Raw genomic sequence first — 19,982 nt, 5'->3', positions numbered from 1 at the left:
ACCAGCTCCCAGGGCAAAGGGTAGCTAAAACGAGGGGCTCTGAGGGATACATTACTAACCCTGTTCACCCCTCGCCAGGTGAAAAAAAAATCCACTGGGTGGAAAAGACCTTTTTTTTCTCCTTATTTATTTATTTATATTTTTCTTTCTTTCCCCAGCAGTACTTGGGGGCTGTGTGAAAGCCTGGTGAGTGTAGGTGCCCACGCAAGGCGGCAGCGGCAGCCAGGAGCGGAGGTGGGCAGCGGGAGGCAGCTGGTGCAGGATGCTCGGGGCCAGTGTGGGATTTCCCTCGGGAGCTGCCATAGCCTGGCCCTGTGCACTCAACCCAGAGACAGAGCTGGAGCACTCGGGGCATGCCCGGAGCGCATCTGGATGAGCTTCATCCCAAAGCGGGCTGGTCCGCTCACTGCACGCGACAGGCACAGAAACCAGAGAGACTTGCTTCAAAGGAGCCTGACTTCAAAAGCTCCCGCTCGGGATCCAGCACGCAAATACCCACACGCCCACGGGAGCCCCGCCATCCACATTCCTCCTTCCTCTCCTCGGCTCTGCTCCTGACGGGCTGCGGGGGCACGGCCCTGCAGGACTCATGGCCCCAGAATGGGTCTACACACGTAGGGCCTGCCAAGGGCAGCCCACGGCCCCACGCAGTGCTGAAGGTGTTTACCTTAGGTAAAGTTTTAAAACCTGCCACTCTCAGGTTTTGTTAAACCAATTCTCTCAGTTTTCTTATTTTTCGTGACTTTTCAAGTTTTGTTTATATGCAGGAGGACAAAATTACCATTCTTACTCAAACAATTCCTGAATCAAACCCAAGGATACCGGGCTTAGCTACATATCAAAGCCTCACAGTGATTGAATTGGATGGCACGGCTCCTCACCAGCCTCACGCACACTCACATGCCTCAGCAGCACAACGCAGCTCTAGGTGGAAACCAGATTTTTACAGCAGCACTGTCACTTCCGACTCGTATATAGATCAAATTCCCCAAGTTCATAAAGAGCACAAATTCCTCCCTGACCTGCACAGCAGCTGCGAGCAGGGCAGGACTTTGTGTTTGTCTGGGTTGAGAGGTTAATGGCTACTGCATAGACACGTTTTTCAGTTAACTGGCAGGTCATTTTAGCAGATGATTTGCAGGTATTTTGCAATGCTTATAGATAACCAGGTGGAGCTCTGTCTGAGCTTTTTTTTTCTTTTTTCTTTTTTCTTTTTCTTTTTTTTTTTCTTTTTTTGACTGTATCAGATAAACCAGAGAAAGCAAGCAGGTGAAAGTTTCCTGGATACAATCACAAACTGCAAGACTCCGCCCTTCCAGTTTCCAAACAGCCAGCTTCTCGAAACAAATACCACAGGGAGCTCAGTGCTTGTCGGCATTACTACAGAACCCTACCCACAAAAAGCCTTATTTCAGTTATCTCAGGACATGCAGCAGACAGACAGATCAACACCACTGAAGATCTGCAAAGTTCAGACCTTCACCCAACATGAGAACGATGCAGTAACAGCCAAGCTCCAAGCATTATAAAACCAGAGGTCTCCAGCCCTTCACGTCCCTACCTGAGACTTCATGCACCTAAACTGCATAAGTCGGACTGTGAAAGGAACAGATCCTACAATCTATTTTTCTGTCCTGAAAACTCTCTTCAGTCTAACAAAATGACTTCTCCAAGCTCCTTGCTCCAAGTCAAGTTCTTATCTTCTGCTATTAGCTCAAGAGCTACTGGTTCGGGCAGACAATGACCACGCAGCCACCTGAGCGTTAATCCAAATGTTTTCTTAAGGCCACAAGCCAGTTGCTTGTTTTTTCTGCAAGTCCTCACAGGACACAAAAACGGCATTTATGAGCTAACTTACCACCTCAGCTGCCCCCCAGCATTTTGTAAGAAATAGGAGTCGCTTGTCAGGTGACGCACCCCCACAAATTCAATCAGTGCAGTTAATATCACTTTCATTTTCCTGAAGCAAAAAGGAACACAAGCCTGCGAACACAACAGAGAGCAGGGCTCTGTCCCCTGAGGCCCTGCCGCACTTAATGACTACTTACAGTAACAAGCACTGCCAGGATTACGCCACAGTTTGGTATTTTTTTAATACAATCCTCCAAAAAAGAAGCATCTCCCAAAGTGTCGTTCTACGTGCCTAGTACTTGCAGCTATTTTATGCAAAAACGAGTACAAATATTAGCTTTAGGGTTGCACGGGGAGGCAGCAAGGAATGTATCTGGTTATAACGTTTGAAAGTCAACAGAAGTATGGGATCAGGTCCACTGTAAACTTTATAGAGTGGCACCTGCAGAGGAAATTACTCATAGCATGATTGATGCCACAATTAGAGGCATAAAAAGTAATTCCATGATAAACAAGCGACAGAGCAGAAAAAGAATATCCTAAGAGCGTATGCATGCTCGCATAAAAGCACATATTGAACAGTCTACCTAACAGAAGAACCAGTTTTCACTGACACACATGAGTTCTCCAAGGCAGAAAATCACACAATACTCATCCCTCTTCGCCCCCACAACACTGGGATCTCTCAGTGCTGATTTTGGTGCTGTTGGGCCAGTATCTGCCCTTAGCTCCGAGGCAGCAACCCCAGAGCAATGAGCCAAGTTACACAACTATTTCACAGCCTCGTAACTTCAAGAGTCGCCATGTCCCACAGCGGCACGGACCAGCAGCACTCTGCTGGTCAAACCAGCACGGCCCCACTGGCCTCACATCTACCCAGGCCATGCCAACAGGGACCTGAGCCAAAACCTAAGGATTGACCAGCCAAACCTCCCAGTGTGCACGTGAGAATATCAACTGGCCTATGTCTTGTTAAAAAAGCATAGATACAAAATCTCACCCTTCTTTTTAAAAACAAAAGAGAATAAAAGGGTGAGAGGAGCTGGCTCTCCAAAGCCATCGCGTCTTACCAGTCGTAGGCTGAACCCCAAGCACTACAGATACGTGCGCATTCCCTGCATCTTTACAAGTTAGGTTATTTACTCCCTTTATGCAACCACATCAGAAAAGCTTTAGCCAAAGCACCACCTAAACCGAGGGAATATATACCCCCCCACACATGTATTATTTACCCTCGTGATCCACATTTACTAAACAACTTCAATGCACCACTTCAATGCACAGCACATGGGCTCGATACATTTTTGTGGTTCCTCTCCAAGAACTTCACAGATAAATTGCTGCCTCAGGAAACTGAAAGCTGCACATTAAACTGCAAGGAGCTTATTTCTGCCCATGCCCCCATGCTGGTCCAACGATCAGACACTTTATGAACCTCGAACGTTTGCTTACCTGAGACCGACACTTTCATGAGGGCTTCCAGGGGCCTGTTGTTGTCCAGATCTCGACTGAGTTTGAGTTCCCCAGTGGCAGAGTCCAAAAGGAGCAAGTTTAATTCGTTGCCTTGCACAAAGGTGTAGGCCAGGCTGTCAGACACATCGGGATCATGAGCAGGGATCTTGCCAATCACGCCAGAGGGGAAGCTGTTGGACTTGTTGGTCACGTAGTTGTTGAAGAGGATCTGGAAGTCCTGCAGCACCGGCGGGTTATCGTTCTGATCCAGGAGGCGGATGTGCACGGTTGCCCGGCTCACAAGAGGGGCCGAGGTGGCCTGCACCACAATCACGTACTCTGTTCGACTCTCGTAATCCAGGTCCATCAGGGCCGTGAGGTCTCCATTCAGCAAGTCTAGCTGGAAGACCTCGGGGATGTTGCCCTCTACTATCTGGTACATGATCTGTGCGTTGGTCCCCTCATCGGGGTCAGCTGCGCTGATTCGTGCCACAATAGAGCCCACGGGGCTGTTTTCCTCCACAAAAATGTCAAACTCATCCTTCTCAAAGACAGGAGGGTTGTCGTTGATGTCCAGCACAGTCACCTGGATATCCACAGAGGCTTTCAGGGGTGGGCTGCCCCTGTCTACAGCAAAGGCCCGCAGGCTGTAGACAGCCACGTTCTCGCGGTCCAGCTTGCGCAGCGTGCGTATCACGCCAGAAGTGGGTTCGATGTAGAAGTCTCCATCTCCATCATCACCGCCCTGGAACGTGTAGAGGAGACGGCCGTTGAGGCCCGAGTCGCGGTCGGTGGCCGAGAGCTGCAGGACGCTGGTGGAGAGAGGCACATCCTCGAAAACCGAGCCCTGGTAGCGGTCGCGCAGGAAGCGGGGCGCGTTGTCATTAGCATCCAGGATGAGGATCTCGACGTAGGTGGTGTCCGATTTCTGGGGGATGCCGTTGTCGTGGGCTGTAATGGCCAACGTGTAGGAGGCTTGGTCCTCGTAGTCCAGCTCCATCAGGGTGGTGATGGTGCCGGTGTCGGGGTCGATGCGGAACTGGGGGATGTTATCATCCAAAATGTAAGTGATTCTCGCGTTCTCCCCCGTGTCTTCATCGGTGGCACTGATGGTGACGATCGAGGTGCCAATGGGCTTGTCCTCGCTGACGCTCACCGTGTAGTGGGAGCTCTGGAAGACCGGGCGGTGCGTGTTGGCATCCGTGACATTGATGAAGACCTGGACAGTGTCAAAGCGAGTGCCGTCAGAGGCAGTGACTGTTAGCACGTACTGCCGTTCCTGCTTGTAATCCAGGGGCAAGGCCAGCGTGATCAGCCCCCCTCCGCTCTGACTGGTGATGGCAAAACGGTTCCTCGTGTTGCCACTGGTGATCTGGTAAGTCACAACACTGTTCACATCCCTGTCCACTGCCGTCAGGGTCAGGACGCTGCTGCCCACAGCCGCGTCCTCGTTCAGCCTGAGGTGGTACACCTTCTCAGTGAAGGTGGGGTTGTTGTCGTTCACGTCCAGGACGGTGATGGACACGCTGGCCGAGGAGGTCATGACCGGCACGCCGTGGTCCCTGGCCTCCACCCCAAAGTGATAGTTCTCCACAGTTTCTCGGTCCAGCTCTGCGGCCACCGTGATCCACCCCGTGCTGTTGTTGATCTGGAAAGGGAACCCCGAGTCACCTGCTGCGGGGGCACCCCCGGCAGGTGGTGCCATCTCTATGAGTTTGTACTCCAGGCGCGCGTTCTCCCCAGAGTCCGCATCCACGGCCTGGATGTGCAGCACCGAGTAGCCCAGGGGAACGTTCTCCAGCACCGTGGCCTGGAAAGGAGTGCTGACAAAGATGGGGGCGTTGTCGTTCACGTCCACGACCTGCACCGACACCATGCCGCTGGAGTTGATTAAAGGAGGCCTGCCCCCATCCTGGGCTTTGATCCGGAGCGTGTACTCCCGAATAGTCTCATAATCCAGAGGGTTGATCAGGTCGATGGCACCGGAGAAGGAGTGGATGTAGAACTGACCTTTGAGGTTGCCACTCACGATGCTGTAGTGCACCTGGGCGTTGCTGCCCCGGTCCCGATCTGTGGCCTGCACCTGCAGTATCTGGCTGTTGACCGGGGCGTCCTCTTGCACCTGGACCAGGTAGCGCTTCTCGCTGAACTGGGGGTAGTTGTCGTTCTCGTCCTCGACCGTGATGTGCACCATGGCCGTGGCGCTGCGCGGTCCTGGATCCTTGCCCTGGTCGTTAGCTTCCACCACCAGGTGATACTCAGAGACCTCCTCGCGGTCCACCGGGGCTCGGGTCCTCACAACGCCCGAGCGCGGGTCGATCTCGAAGACCCCGTCGCCCGCTCCCGGCTCCAGCAGGCGGTACAGCATGTTGGCGTTGGCCGGGGCGTCGCCGTCGGTGGCGCGGATGGTCAGCACCTCATAACCCACCTCCAGGTTCTCCCGGATGCTCTCCCGGTACTCGGGCTGCTCAAACACCGGCTCGTGGTCGTTGGTGTCGCTGACGGTCACCGTCAGGTAGGTGGTGGCCGAGCGGCGGCGCGGGGAGCCGTGGTCGGAGGCGGTCACCTTCAGCACGTGGGTGTCCTTCGTCTCCCGGTCGAGGCTGCGGGCGGTGACCACGCTGCCCGTCTGGGCGTCGATGGAGAAGTAATCGTTGGAGCGCTCGTCGAAAAGCGCCTCCATGGAGTACGCCAGCCTGCCCGCTTCCCCTTCATCGGGGTCCTGGGCCCTCAGCACGATGACGGCCGTGCCGGCGGGCTCGTTCTCGGGGATGGACACCTGGTAGCTGGGCAGCTGGAACTGCGGCGGGCTGTTGGGGCTCCTCGCCCGCCGCGCTCCCCGCCGCCCCCAGCTCTCCGCACCGCCCCGGGGTGGCGGGGGGCAGCCTGCCGAGACCCCCCCGGCTCCGGGGGGCTCGGGGACCCCCCGCCGCCGGGCTCGGCGCGGGCAGAGCCCCCCACCTCGGGGCTCGGCGGGGCCGGGGGCTCGGCGCAGCGCGGTTCCCGCAGCCCTCAGGTGCCCGGCGGGCGGCAGCGCGGGGGGCTCGGGGGCTCGGCGCCCCGCAGCCCCCGGGGGCAGGTGGAGGAGCGGGGCGGTGCGGGGCGGCCGCAGCTCCCCGCCGCCCGCCGGGGCCAGGGCGCAGAGCAGAGCGGCCCAGGACACGCAGGAGGCGGCGGACAGCCGCGGCATCTCCGGGGCTCAGGAGGCAGAGACGGCGGGCAGGGGGCTGCCGCACAATCCATCCACCCGCCGGGCTGCCCAGCCGCCCTCATCCATCAGCCCCGGCCGCCGCCGCCGCCGCCTCCTCCCGGGCTCCTCGGACGCCCCGTCCCGGTCCCGGTCCCCGTCCCGGTGCCCGTCCCCGTCCGCGGGCGGCGGGTTGGAGAGCTCCAACTTTTCCACCTTCAACTTTGAAGTGAGTTCAAAATGGCTCCTCTCCTCCTCCTCCTCCTCCTCCTCCTCCTCCCGCTGCTGCTCCCGAGAGGGCGATTAGCATAAACCTGCTGCTCGTCTCCTTCTCCAAAAAAAAAAAAAAAAATTAAATACCGAAGCACTCCCCCCGCTTTCTCCTCCTCCTCCTCTTCCTCCTCCTCCTCCTCCTCCTCCTCCTAGGGCGCAGCGCCCCCTCGGCGGGGCCGCCCCACGGACGGCTCGGTCCCGCGTGGTCCCTGCGGCCACCCCGTCCCCTTCCCGTCCCTGTCCCCGTCCCTGTCCCTTTCCCCGTCCCCGTCCCGTCCCCACAGCTCCGCGGCGGCGCGGGGGCTGCCCGGGGCGGGGATTCCCGACGGCCCCGCCCGGCCCCTCCCGGGTGGGGGCCGGGGGCCGGATCCTGCCCCCGGGGGCTCCCGCCCCGCTCAGCTCGGCGCCGGGCTCCGTGCCCCGGCCGGGCTCGGCTCCGGGGGCAGGAGGAGGGAGAAGGTGCCCAGGGTGGCCGCCGAGCGAGCGGTTGGCTTCCCCGTGCGGCAGCCACCTGTCGCCTCGGGTTTGTCGTTTCAACCGAAATTAAAGGAATTGAAAAATAACTAAACGCAAATAAAATATAGAGAGAGAGAAGGAAAAGAAACGTGGGAACGCTTTGCAGAGCGAAGGTAACTCCGGGTCCCCCCCAGCCGGAGCTGCGCTGTGCGCTCCCCGCCTTGCCCGGGGCTGCCGCTTTGCTGGAGAGCAGCAGGTAGGACCCGGAGCCTTCAACTAAAGATTTCTTTGGGGCGATTGCAAATAACGCACGAGCTGCAAAGTTAGGCAGTTTGCGAGCAGAAGCAAAGCCCAAGCCCAACGTTTCGCTGTTGCCCCGGTGAGCGCGGTGTCGCTCCTCTCTCTGACTTTCCGACGGGCACTTTCCGTCGCTGTGATTGCGCTATCCCCGGTGGGTTTGCAGCATCCCCGTTGGGTTTGCAGTGTCCCCGTTGGGTTTGCAGTGTCCCCGGTGGGTTTGCAGCATCCCCGTTGGGTTTGCAGTGTCCCCGTTGGGTTTGCAGTGTCCCCGGTGGGTTTGCAGCATCCCCGTTGGGTTTGCAGTGTCCCCGTTGGGTTTGCAGTGTCCCCGTTGGGTTTGCAGTGCTCCCCTGTGGACGCCCGGCCCCATCCCCACGGCTGCGGCGTCCCCTGCTGGGGGCGGCCAGAAGCGCGCAGGTTGCGCGCCCGCGCTGCCATCCGCAGCAGAGGGAGCAGGGAGCTGGGAGAAAGGAAAAAAAACGGGCCACAAATGCCAAAAAATGCCAGCAATACCAAAAACGTGATGGCTCAGTTACAGAGAAAGCCAGCAAGAGGCAAGCAGGAAGACACCGAAAGTGCCACGCTACGTTTCTGCGATGTGCTCTGCCCCGTGTAGGCACGATGGCAACTTTTAGGGCAAGTTGTTGCTCTTCGGATTAGGCTCTTCGAGATTAGGCACTCATGAGAAAGCTGTGTAAATTAAAAAAAAAAAAAAAGATTCTTTCAACTGCTTTTCATCCCCGGAACTGCATTATTTCAAGGAGGAGGGAAAAAATGGATTATTGCCAATATGTCTGTCAGGAAATAAAAAAAAAGCTTTATAAATTGCAGTTTTGGAAGGTGTTTAGCTGATTCAGCTTTACTCCATCAGATTTTTTTTAATGGAATTTAGAAGCTTAGTTGCCTTTTCTGATCCTCTGATGAAAACAGTAGTTCATGAAAAGGAAGAGGAAGAAAATAGGTTCAAAAGGAATTAAAAATAACTTCCCCATTATCACATTTGAGTGCATGTAGTGGTGCCTTTTATACTCACAAAAATCAAACAACTCATGCTGTACTTGATTTAATTCATATCAACATTAACTTGGCATCTGGATAAAAAACACCCTGGTGTTAAGTCTATGTTTTTCTCTCTTTGCATTTTCTTCATGCAATACTGAATGCCCACATCTTGAAGAAAAAAAAAAATTTTTTTGTGTTACAACACAATCCTTCTCTACAGGTTTTTTAATGTGAGTTCCAAGTACTTGTTTCAGGAGTTTTTATTAGGTTAAACAGATCCACAAGAAAAGAATGTTTAAACTTTTTTCTTCCCATTTTATTGCAACAAGAGGCAACATCCAAGAGTCTGGAAAGGGAAGATATTGTAAAAGCATTTGTATGAAACTAATTATGAGCATAATTACACAAAATCCTCTGTTCTGCTCCTTTTGTGTTACTTGCCTGCTTCTTTCTTGGAGCCACTTGCCGAGCAGTTAATTTTCTCTTGTTTATCTGACGTTTCAATGTTTTCTCATTAATTACACAATTCCTATTGTTCCGAAGCCCTTTCACACATTCTACCACTTGTCATATAATCGTGCTGTAAAAATGTATTTCAAATGCTAAGCAGCAAATACAGTATTCAAATGCAAGGTTGACTCCTGGTGAAAGGAGTGGCTTATTTAACACATGGCAACTCAAATCTTTTCAGAAAATGGTGAAATGTCCCTGCCTGTCCCAGTACTGCTCCGTTAAAACTGGGGTCATCTCTTGGGCAGGGGTCAGGCCTGGACCCATTCCTTTTTGCTGTTCTTTCTGTGGGGTCTTGCTTCCAGAGGGTTGGAGACGGTAACGGTGAAAGCCAACCGCTGGTAAAAGAAACTCAAGGTGGGGATGAAAATCAGAATTATGTCTCATGTTTTAGCTGGCAGGTTTTCAGCAAAGGCTGATCCTTCAAAGAAAATTAGATACTCCCTTTGGGTCTCATTTCTGGTATTAACTGTCCTTTTCTATAGAAGGAATCACACCGACATCAAGACGATGGGAGACTTCCATAAAAATATGTAAGTGGGCGAGGTTTTGCCTGACCCTTTGTTTTCTTGGTACCAACTGATGACATGTTCATTTCACGGTTCAAAAAATGCTCTGTTTCGACTTGCCTGGGAGTGGAGTATTTCAAGCTTCTTTCCAAAGTGAATTTGAAACAAAACTGAGATGCTTAAAAAAAGAGATTAAAAAAAAGAAAAAAAAAAAAAAAAGATAGCACTGTTACCCAGATCCATTCAGTGCTCAGCTCTACAAAAAATAAATTACACTTCAAGAGATTTTCTTAAAACATGAGGTTTAAAAGAGCAGGGAAAAGACCCTGTGAGTAGTGGGGAGAATTGCTCGTTGTTTTAAGTTCTGCTGTGAGATCTCAAGACCAAAGGAAGAGGAATGTGGAGCTGGAGTTGCCTGTGTCTAGGTCTAACAAGAGTTCTTAAGGCTGATTCAGCATATCATCCATCTTTGCGAGGGAAATTGTTCTCTCGTTGCAAGAAAAAGGAGCTTTTCTCATCTCAGCCCATTAAAACATCAAGAGAATGCTTAAAAATTCATGTACATTAATTCTGTGTTACAAACGGTTCACTTTTTTTTAAGAATAAGAGGGGTGAAAACCTTCCCATCATGGGAATTTTCAAGTGTATCGCAAACAGGTAATGTGTGGCGTGCCCCCCAGCACTCAGTGGTTTTATCTGCCTAATTTTTGCTTGGGGAGGGGCTGCACATATGAAAAATTATCCTCGGGTTTAGGCATCCGTGCAACACAAACTATATCTTGTACAGGATCTACATGTACATAATGTTAAACATAAATTTATACCTGTAACTTGTATTTATAACTGCATTTACTCACTTTGCAAATGCCCCGGTGATCTATTCCTGCTAAAGCAACTCTCTCAGAAAATAATGTTAGAAACCACATCAGCCAGCCATAAAGAAGCCTTTAACCACACTTTATTCATCAACCTTCCAATTTTCCAACACCTGTAAAGAAAATACAAGCTTTGTGCCATACGTGAGGAGTGCATAAAGCTAAGTTCTGGAAGGGAACATTATTTATCATCTCGGATACAACTAACAACACATTAGACGTGCAAAGTGTGCCTGAATAACAAATAACTTGCTAGCTTTTAGGCCACCTGTTGGTGGTTCCTGATATCTCCTGCCCTGGACGTTTAGGTTGGCAATGAGGAGCCATTTCTGCTCAGAAAGAGCAGTCAGGCACTGGGACGGGTTGCCCAGGGAGGTGGTGGAGTCCCCGTCCCTGGGGGTGTTCAAGGAGAGGTTGGACGTGGTGCGTGGGGACATGGGTTAGTGGTGGCGTTGGTGGCAGGGGGTGGTTGGACCAGGTGATCTGGGAGGGCTTTTCCAACCTTAATGCTTCTGTGATTCTTTGTTACCCAGGATCTCACCGCAGCACAGATTGGCCTGCTGGGATCCCAGATGAAGTCTAACAAAAAAGAGAGAAGCGAGCTGGGACGTGACACCTGCGCTGCTCCCTGTGTGCCCATGGCAGCCAGAATCCGGCCCCGGGGAGGAAAGGCACCACGTGGTGGGTGTTAAGAGGGCACCTGCTGCCCATAACGTCCCCACCACGTGTGATTGGGAGCCCCAGCCTGATGCTGACCAGCTCCCCACTGGTCCTCCACAGCTGGGGCACCACACAAAAGTCTCCTCCTGCCCGAAGCCCCAGCAAGAGACTGGGACCCAGTGCAGTGTGTCAAACTGATCTGAGCACCAAGGCTGAGTGGCAGGAAGAGTGGTTACCTGTGGCATCACTCCAGTGGGCTCAAGCTGGATAAAGCCAGCATTTTAGACAATTGCTCTAATCGCTAGGAAGAAGCATGACAAAAGTTGGTGTATGGACGGGCATTTGGACCTCTAACTCCCATGGGAAACTGTTCCCTTTCCAGTCCAAGGAGTCTCATATGAGCAAAAGTTATTACTTCTTTCACCTTTCGTCTGAGTTTATTTCGAGAACTGAAGAATTAGTTGCAGCTCCGTGAGATGAAATCTGAACCTTCACCTATTGCAGGAACCACACAGGTTTGGAAAGGTTTCAGAAAACACTTCTGTTGCTAACTGTAATTATTCTTAAAGTCAAGAGCAGATTCCAAAATGCTGGGATCCTTCTTGCAGCAACAATGTTCAAGGCTTCTTGGCTGTGTGTAGCTTCTATTGTATAGCAAGAGGAGAAACAATTTGGAGCTGTTAGGCAGGGAGTTTGCTTTAGCCTATCACATTGCTGCTTCTTTTAAAATCCTCTGTGGAGATAGCAGTGATTCGGTGTTGTAACTTGTTTATTTCCTTAGACTTAATACCATCCATTTATAATTTACCCTAAGGAGCTCAGCTCCACCCTTCTCAAATACTGTAGCCTGTGAATTTCCTCACTCCAAATAGGTTTGGTATTCTTTCCCCTCACTTACATTAGCTAAAGATTCAACTAGTTAAAACATGCAAACAGACAAATACACCAATAGAAGAGCAAATCTCATGCCCAGAAGTTGCACGGCAGCTAAGAGCAAATAAAGTCTGAGTGTGGCTCGACTGATTTATGGGAAGACTGAAGTGGTGAGGAGGCGAATGCATTGTAAATGTGGTCCTAAAAACACTCCGTAACAGCAGAGTATGCCAAAACTGATGCTCCAGTTTAAATAAGAGATGTGGAAAGCCCTGATTTATAGATTTGTATGATGTTCTTACCTCAGAACCATAGGATCATTCAGGTTGGAAAAGACCTTCAAAGTCACCAAGTCCAACCATCAGCCTGACCTACAGAGACCCATCACTGAACCACGTCCCTCAGTGCCACATCCATGTGTCTCTCGAATACCTCCAGGGATGGGGACTCCACCCCTTCCCTGGGCAGAGTCTCGTGCTGTGCCACCAGATCCAAAATCAGCTCTGGTGGCTTTGCCCAAGAGGCTTAGGTGAGTTTGCTGAGGGAGCAGTCCCTTCTCCCTAAATGAAGGAGCAGCACGACAGATGTGCTTGCTTTGCCAGCTCCTGATATGTAATCGGGGGATTAAGGGACTAGTTAATAAGAAAAGAGTGTGGAAGACAGACATATTTACCTGGGCTAAGAGACAGGACTGGAACAGGCAGGAGTCCAACACTGCCTTGCAGAAATTGTGTTCTTGTGGCACAGGAGCGTCAGGAGCAATGAGGTGACACGTAAGAGGGAAACTAGACTGAATATTAGGGTCCCAGTTCTGGTACAGAGGGGTTTCTGTCTGTGAAGCAGCCTCCCAAAAGAAAGAGCAGAAGCAGTGCACAGGATTGCACAGTGTATTCATGGTGTAGGATGTGTTCTGCTTTTACATAGGGTATGGCTATTGAGTTTGGATGCTCTCAGTTTCTCCTCTAATAATTCCTAAAGCTCTATTTACCCTTTTGATACCAAAAGTCAAATACCAAAAGCATTTTGATACCAAAATGTTTACACATTTGATACCAAAATGCTGTTTTCCAGAGATTTGAATGTCTCCAAAATCTTTTTTTTTTTTTTTTTTTTTTTTTTTTTCTGGCTATAGCATTGCATTAGTAGCATGTATTATTATGGAGCTAACATTAGGGTTTTCCCACCATTTGCCGCAACTTTGTGCTTCTCGGTGCAGCATCGCCTGCCATTAGGTTGCCCATTCACTCAGCGCTGCAAGATGTGTTGTCACCCCTCCAGAAGCTGGTTAGATTTGATAGCATCAGATTCATCTGTCCTGGGTATTTCTGTGCCATCCACACACCCTCCTGTCCCACTCTTTCCCAGAAGAGAGGACCACTGCTCTGCAGCAGAGCCCCCTGCTGCCTTTTCCTATGAGCTCTCCATGCCCTGACTGCACTCAGACACAGAAGCCTTTACACAGAGAAATAAATAAATAATAATAAAAAAAAGGAATTTCTTGCAAGTCTTTATTAAAAAACGTATCTAAAGAATGTCTGGTGGAGAAGCATGAAGGCAGAGTGAAAGCCAAGGCACCTTCAAATGGGTCTGAACTGCTGCTTTCCAGATATTCAATTACATTCAAAGACAAAGTGTTTCGGGCTTTTATGGGAAGAAGCACGCAGCTGTAATGAAACACTTTCAGGCAGGGGATTAGTCGCACTGCTGGAAAAATAAAATCATGGACCGAAATGCTTAACAAGAGGATATGAAGTCAGCGTGGCAGGTTGCTCATACAACAGCAGTGGCTGAGACCTTGTGGCTGTCTCAGCAAAACACCGGGAGCGTGACGTAGGTGTCCAGCACCTCTCCTAATCGCCCTGTTTCTGCACAAGGCATTACAGCTCTCACTGTTTCCTTCCCTCTCTCAGTGTTATTTCACACCCAGGGTTTGATGGAAAGGGACTGTCTTGATTTCTAGTCCTGGCCTAGAAGCTCACCTTGTACCACAAACACTTTTTCATCTTTTTTCCAAGAGGCCTAGAAAGAGCCTTACTTTTTTTCCTTCTAGATGCATTTGGCCATGTATTTCTGCGTGTTCAGCATCACCCCTGTAGCCTGACACCTTTGCATGTGAAAAAATAGAAAGTGTTTGAAAAGCCAGCATGAAAAATTGCTTTACAAAGCATCAGCAGAGCAGACCCCTGGAGCCCACCTGCTCCAACCCCTGCCCAAGCAGGGCCACCCGGAGCAGGCTGCCCAGGCCCATCTCCAGGCAGTCCTGCAGCCTCTTCCAGCAGCCTTTATCCATCTCAGGCTCGGCACGTATCTGCAGATCACATCTCTGGCTGCTGGATTTCTTCAGCAATCACTCAGTATCGTTTCATAAAGGAGAGGAAGAACATTCGCACTCCTAATGAATGTAGTTGTCATCACTTGTCAGTTTCGTGCACTGAGGTCTCAGTTAGGTAGGGTAATTATCATTATATTTATATATAGGTAATTATAATCTGGGAAACTTTCCAAATTCTTCTTTTAAATGAGATTGGTCAAGCCTCTTTGCAGAGACTGGAGCCCCTCTGCGCCAGCATCCTGTGGCTGCGTGGAGGCGAGGAGATGGGCTTTCTTTCTTGGGCACCACCACAGGTCATGGCTTCTTCTCCTGGCACCCCCAAAACACCCTTATCTTCAGACATTTTGGCCTGGAAGCTGTAATCAGAGGACAAGAGTCACAGTTTATACAGGCTGGGGATTGGGAACTGAGCTTCCAGGCTTGTGCTCCGTCCCTCCCGCTGCTGGCAAGCTGTTTTCCCACACTGGCACATGCAGCCCCCACACCCCTCAGGAAGACAGGAATCCCAAAAGACAATTTCTTACAGTGTGGCTTTGTCTTCAAATCCCACCAAAGTGTTCCCCACCTGCTGCTCCAGACCTGACCTACGGGTATAAATGCTGTCTTGATGGTTTGTCTGATTTCAGGGGAACAAAATACATTTTCAGGTGCAAGACCTCCCCTGAGAACATTTCTAAAAAATCCTTCTGGGGCATTCAGCATCGTCCAGCTGCTGTATCTACAATTAGCAGCACCTTCTGCCATGGCACTTCAGGGAAACACAAGGCACCCTCTGCTTCTGCATGCCATGGGTGAAGAGTGGGGATGCCCAGCACCAGCCCTGCTGCTTGTGCAGGGAGCATCGCCACGGCACCACAAAGTGCTCATTGCCATTTCCACCCATGGTGCCAAAAAATGTTTTTTGAACTACGACGAGGCTGGAAGACTCGCGACTAAAAATATTCCCACAGCTGCCACTGTCAGTGTTGAAAAAGGTTGTTCTGAAAGTTTTAGCAGGCAAAACATGCTGTCAGCACCAGCAGGGGCAGAGAAGGGTCCTGGGCTTTTTATGGGGTACAGTGTGGAGATGCTGTGTTTCTCATGGGTTGAAGCTGCTGAGCATTAATGGGTTGTTTTTTTTTGAGGGGAAAGGGAGGCATTCTGGCTTTTTGTTTGGAAGAGGAAATTCTCCTACTCACCCTTCACTTTCTCACCCATCGTCTCACCCTAGGGATGCCAGAGCATTTGTACATGATGTAGCTGGTGGGAGCATATTGCCCTGTACCTGTGTTTTATTCTAAAACAAGAATTTTTCCCTGTACTAATCCATGGTCCCCATCTGCTGTACTGTGATTCTGCTGTACTGTGGTACTGTGTGGTATGTTCACCCCTAAGGCAGTGTTTTTCTAAAATACAAAAGAGAAATACAATTCTAAAATACGAAAGGTCAGCCTTGCTCCTGCGTCAGCTAGGAGCTTGGTGGCTATTAGAGTACATTAAATGTAACCTCTGGTCTCAGGTGAGATCTGCAGCATCTCCTCCTTGTCCCATGCAGTGGAAGAATGTGTTTGTTGGTCAGGTTTTCTGCTTGGTATTTTGTAGAGTGTTTCTTTGCCTGATGTCCAGTGATGACGTGTCCTTCTGGTGAGCAGAAGGAGGGTCAAGGTCGAGGGAGGAGACCCTTCGCCTCTCCTGATCCCTGCAGAGGCCACACCTGGAGAGCTATGTCCAGCCCTGGACTCTCCCTCTCTTCTGGCCACCTGAAACCAGGACATATTGAGATACAGTGCTGCAGTAGGAACTGGCTGTTAACTGGAAAATGGCAATAATGTCACAGCTTGGCAGGCTTATTACCCGGTATGGAGCTTATGGGGATGGCTGTCAGCAGTCTGGCCGTGCCAAGCCAGCTTTCCTCCCGTGACACCCATCCAGTGCTCCTGGAGGTGCCAGAAAGCTGCCCGATTCCTTCACTGTCCCTGCTCCTCATCACAGATGTGTCTATCCCTGGAACTGTTACAGAGACCTCCTGTGGATGGTAGGGTGATCTGAGAGACGTGGCTCCTAACCCATCATTTTTCTGTGATTTTCCCTCTCTCTGGGAGTTTGAATCTGGCACGGGAACTGCTTCGGGCCACGAGCTTGCGGCCACCCACCGCTGATCAGAAGCAGCTGGCACGTCAAAGCACAGGCAGTCCTCACCTGCGGTGTTTATTTAGATTGCTAAATTATCCCTTGACAGTTGCGCTAAGTGAGATACGCAGGGATGCGATAATCACAGCTGACAGGCTGTCTGCTGGCAGGTCTGAGCCCAGCTCCCTTGCGCCACTTGGATTGCCACCGCGTTACTCCTATCACTGCCACTGGGAGAGCTCATCTGTCACCCATCAGTGTATCAGAAAGCCATACAGAGTCGTCCTCCTGCTCTGAGAGCTGCCAGAGGCTGGCCATACAGCACCATGCCCATGGTGGGTGCTCAGCATTCCTCTGGCTGGGCCTGCTGAGCACCCACACACACCACAGGCCACAATTGGGGTCTGGTGCTGTGGGAGCACTGCCCACCCCAAAACATGGTCTGACTGAAGGGTGCTGGTGGATGAGAGCTTCTGGTGGGGTAGTGCCCATGAGTGGTAGGTGGATAGGAGCTTCTGGTGGGTCAGTGCCCGTGAGTGGCATTGGCCTTGCCCCTGCTCACGTGCAGCTCAGGCCACGCCAGGTTTGCTAGAGGAAAGTCCTCTCAAAATGTGTACAAGGTGTTGTTGATTTCAGGAATTATTCATATTGATTATTCACTCAAAAACACACAGACCAAATGAAATTATCGATACCATCGCTGTGAAGTCAAGCACTCAGGTGTTTGTCACCTGGGCTGTGTCAGAGTTAAGGTGACCTGTGTACGCCATGCAGCCTCTGTGAGTGATGGTACAAACATCTTTGCTCCTAGATTAAAGACAAAACCTAGCAAAACCAAGGATTACAGGCAGGAGGAACTACTGTTCCAAACTCTATACTCTGAAACAGGGTGAAGACAAAGCCTTAATTCTGGCATTTCGTTAGCTGCCAGCTCTCACTTCCACGACTGTGTCGTGCGGCCATTTTGTTGATGCGCACAGCAGCGTGCCGCAGTGCTTCAGTTCAGCACCGGTTGCTCACTGTGGGCTTAATCACAGAAATCATTTCAGCACTCTCACATTTAGTCAAAGCTTTTTTGGCTGTCCTTCTCTCTTCCTATCATGGAGCCTGTAGACAAACAGCTCCTGATGAGGTTTCAGGTACAGTACAGCGTGATGTGTGCTCCAGCAAAAGCTTCACAGCCTTTGGGGTCTTTTTTAAATGTAGAAAGTACACAGAAGAAGCAGACCAAAGGGCCAGCTTGCTCATTCCCCTGTTTCTGACAGTGGGCAGTTTGCAAGTCCTGCAGGAAGAGCACAAGAGGACAGGCCCATACTGGTGCTTCCAGAAGGTTCTGTCGGGCTGCAGTGACTCGTGGTTCACAGATCTCCTGACCAGAAATGATGCCTGTGTTTTTAATAGCACCAAAATGATTTTTTTCCCCTCTATCTTTTTCTTCCACAAATTTGTCTGATTGCTTTCTGAATTGTGTAAACTTCATCATCCTCCTGCAAGCTGTTAAGATCAGTGCCCTCTGATCCCTTTCGCAGAACATCATGAGTCCTCCTCAAAAACTGTTTTCAGGGTTCATGGTTGTGATTTTGTGTGTGTGTGTGTGTGTGTGTGTTTCTAATATATTTGCCATGGGATGAGGGTCCAGAACTGCATATGGTATTTTGATTTGCAGTATGTTATATCAGGTGGTATCCCTGCATGCTGGAAGGTAGAACCGTGCTTTCTAATGGGTTTCACTTAAATTTATCAGCACTTCATCTGAAAATTTCATCTGCCATTTTACTGTCCTGTTTCTGGCTATGCTGAGACCCTTTTGCAACTTCAGAAGTAATTTTCATCCTGATTACTCTGGACAGCTTCATGTACTTGCCCGATTTTGGCTGTAGCCCCCGAAGGCTTACTATTCATCTTCTTTTGCAGGATTTTTTAAAATCAGTTGGTCAGAGCAGCTGTAGCACATCTCAGAGTAGGACTCCAGATGGGATTTCCCTTCCCTGCAAATACTGCCTGCCTATTCCCTTTTCTGTTTCCTATTTTTTGTCAATGGCTTGCTCACATTTAGGCACCCCCTTGTAATCCATGGCAGCTTCTTTACAAGCTGTTGAAGGAGCTTGCCCAACGCCTTTTGAAAATCGAGGTGACTGCATATCCATAGATATGTGAGTCATGACTGCTCCGTACTGACTCTGCGCTATAAATATATCATATTTATTCACATATCCACAACACAAATCCTATACATTTTTTTTTTCCAACAGACTGTGGAATGGGCAAAAGTGAGTTCAGAGATAGCCGTAGCTTAGCGTGGGTTTCATGTTTCTATATATTTTCTTCTGTTATATTTTCTTCTGAGATATTTTCTTACCGCAGAATTCCCACCAAAGGAGAAAGAAAAAAAAAAAAAAAAAAAAAAAGGAACCATGCATTTCATCTTCCATCCACTAGGTAGAGGCAAAAGCCACTGCAAAATACTCACCCAGGAGATAATGTAACAGTATTTCCAAAAAAGCCGCTCTATTTGACATCAAATGAAAGCTTCTGGCCAATCTGTCTTCACGGTTCTTAAAATAGGTCTGGCCAAATTCGAATATAAAAATTAATTTTGAATCTCATTAGTTCTGTAGTCAATTAGTTAATTAGAAAGCAGTTGCAGACAATCTGTATGAAGAGCACTCTAATTATCCCTTCCTACCCAGTGCATGAAAAATTAATCGTGGTAGGGTTGTTCCACCTTTTAAGACAATGATAAAAGCAGTGGGGTGTTAGCCATCTCAAAGAGCATCCAGTGGAGCATTGTAGAAGGAGGCTTTTCTTTTTCATAGAAAAACTTAATAATTTGCCTATTAAGGGTTCTCGGAATCAGTCTTTTGAAATCTGGCTGTGTGAGAAGAGTCATAAAAAAAAAAAAAAGACAAATATTAGCAGAAAAGCTCAAAGGTATTAAATACAGAATATGCAGTACATATGAATTACTGTATGAAATACAGTATCTATATTCTGGTCATGGTCTTTCAAGGGGTTTGCAGGGGCTGCTTATAAGGAGGAGAAACATTTTTAAAAGCCTAAATTGTTTGACTACTGAGGACAAAATTTAGACAAATCTCTGTGCATATACTCTATGCAGGAACAGCACCAATCCTGACTTTCAAAGTCTTAAATCTATTCTTGATCTAATGTATCGCCTGTAACTATTATTATTTGCATTGCAGCTGCCCAACAGAGCCCTTGGTGTGGATGAGAACTCCAGTACTCTGCAGGCTCTGCTATGAACTCAACGAGACTGTCCATAGTCCATGTCTGTCTTGGAAAGAGCAGGGTGGTAGATATTCGGCTAGTAGCTCTCCCCAAAGACTCTTCCCCTCCCAAAAGCAAGCAAAACAAAACCAAAAACCTTTGAATGTACTTCTGTGTAGAGGTGGTTGGGAGCCTTGAAAGTCTACTAAAACTGCAGCCAAAGTACATCGGCATTTCAATTTACTGAAACTGGTGGATATTTAACTTTGTTTCAGATGTCACAGGAGTTTGAACTTAGAAGAACTGTATGGAGAAGAGTGAAGCAATATGCCTGCTGGTCTCCTGAAATATATCTGAGGACCAGA

The 19,982-nt window shown here is 49.7% G+C and overlaps 1 protein-coding gene and 1 long non-coding RNA gene across 7 annotated transcripts in view; one reads left to right on the top strand and one right to left on the bottom strand.

Annotated features, from left to right (window-relative positions):
* CELSR1 (cadherin EGF LAG seven-pass G-type receptor 1) overlaps nt 1-6,982 on the bottom strand; it is a 160,450-nt gene extending 153,468 nt beyond the window's left edge. For 4 of the 6 annotated variants that reach the window (XM_068669710.1, XM_068669712.1, XM_068669714.1 and 1 more), the window contains exon 1: nt 3,304-6,981. In XM_068669710.1, coding sequence (XP_068525811.1) covers nt 3,304-6,493 — 3,190 coding nt within the window. In that variant the 5' untranslated portion in view covers nt 6,494-6,981. Of the gene's footprint in view, nt 1-3,303 lie in introns of all 6 variants that reach the window. The other 2 variants (XM_068669716.1, XM_068669715.1) reach the window with 2 other exon arrangements.
* On the top strand, nt 6,582-13,413 carry LOC137849765 (uncharacterized). The gene is made up of 3 exons (XR_011092069.1): nt 6,582-6,719; nt 9,517-9,564; nt 10,949-13,413. It is a non-coding gene; the product is annotated as an uncharacterized lncRNA (long non-coding RNA).
* Nucleotides 13,414-19,982: the final 6,569 nt, after the last annotated feature.

This window comes from Anas acuta, chromosome 1 (assembly GCF_963932015.1).
Source record: "Anas acuta chromosome 1, bAnaAcu1.1, whole genome shotgun sequence".
Lineage (NCBI taxonomy): Eukaryota > Metazoa > Chordata > Aves > Anseriformes > Anatidae > Anas > Anas acuta.
This window is presented reverse-complemented; position numbering and strand designations above follow the sequence as displayed.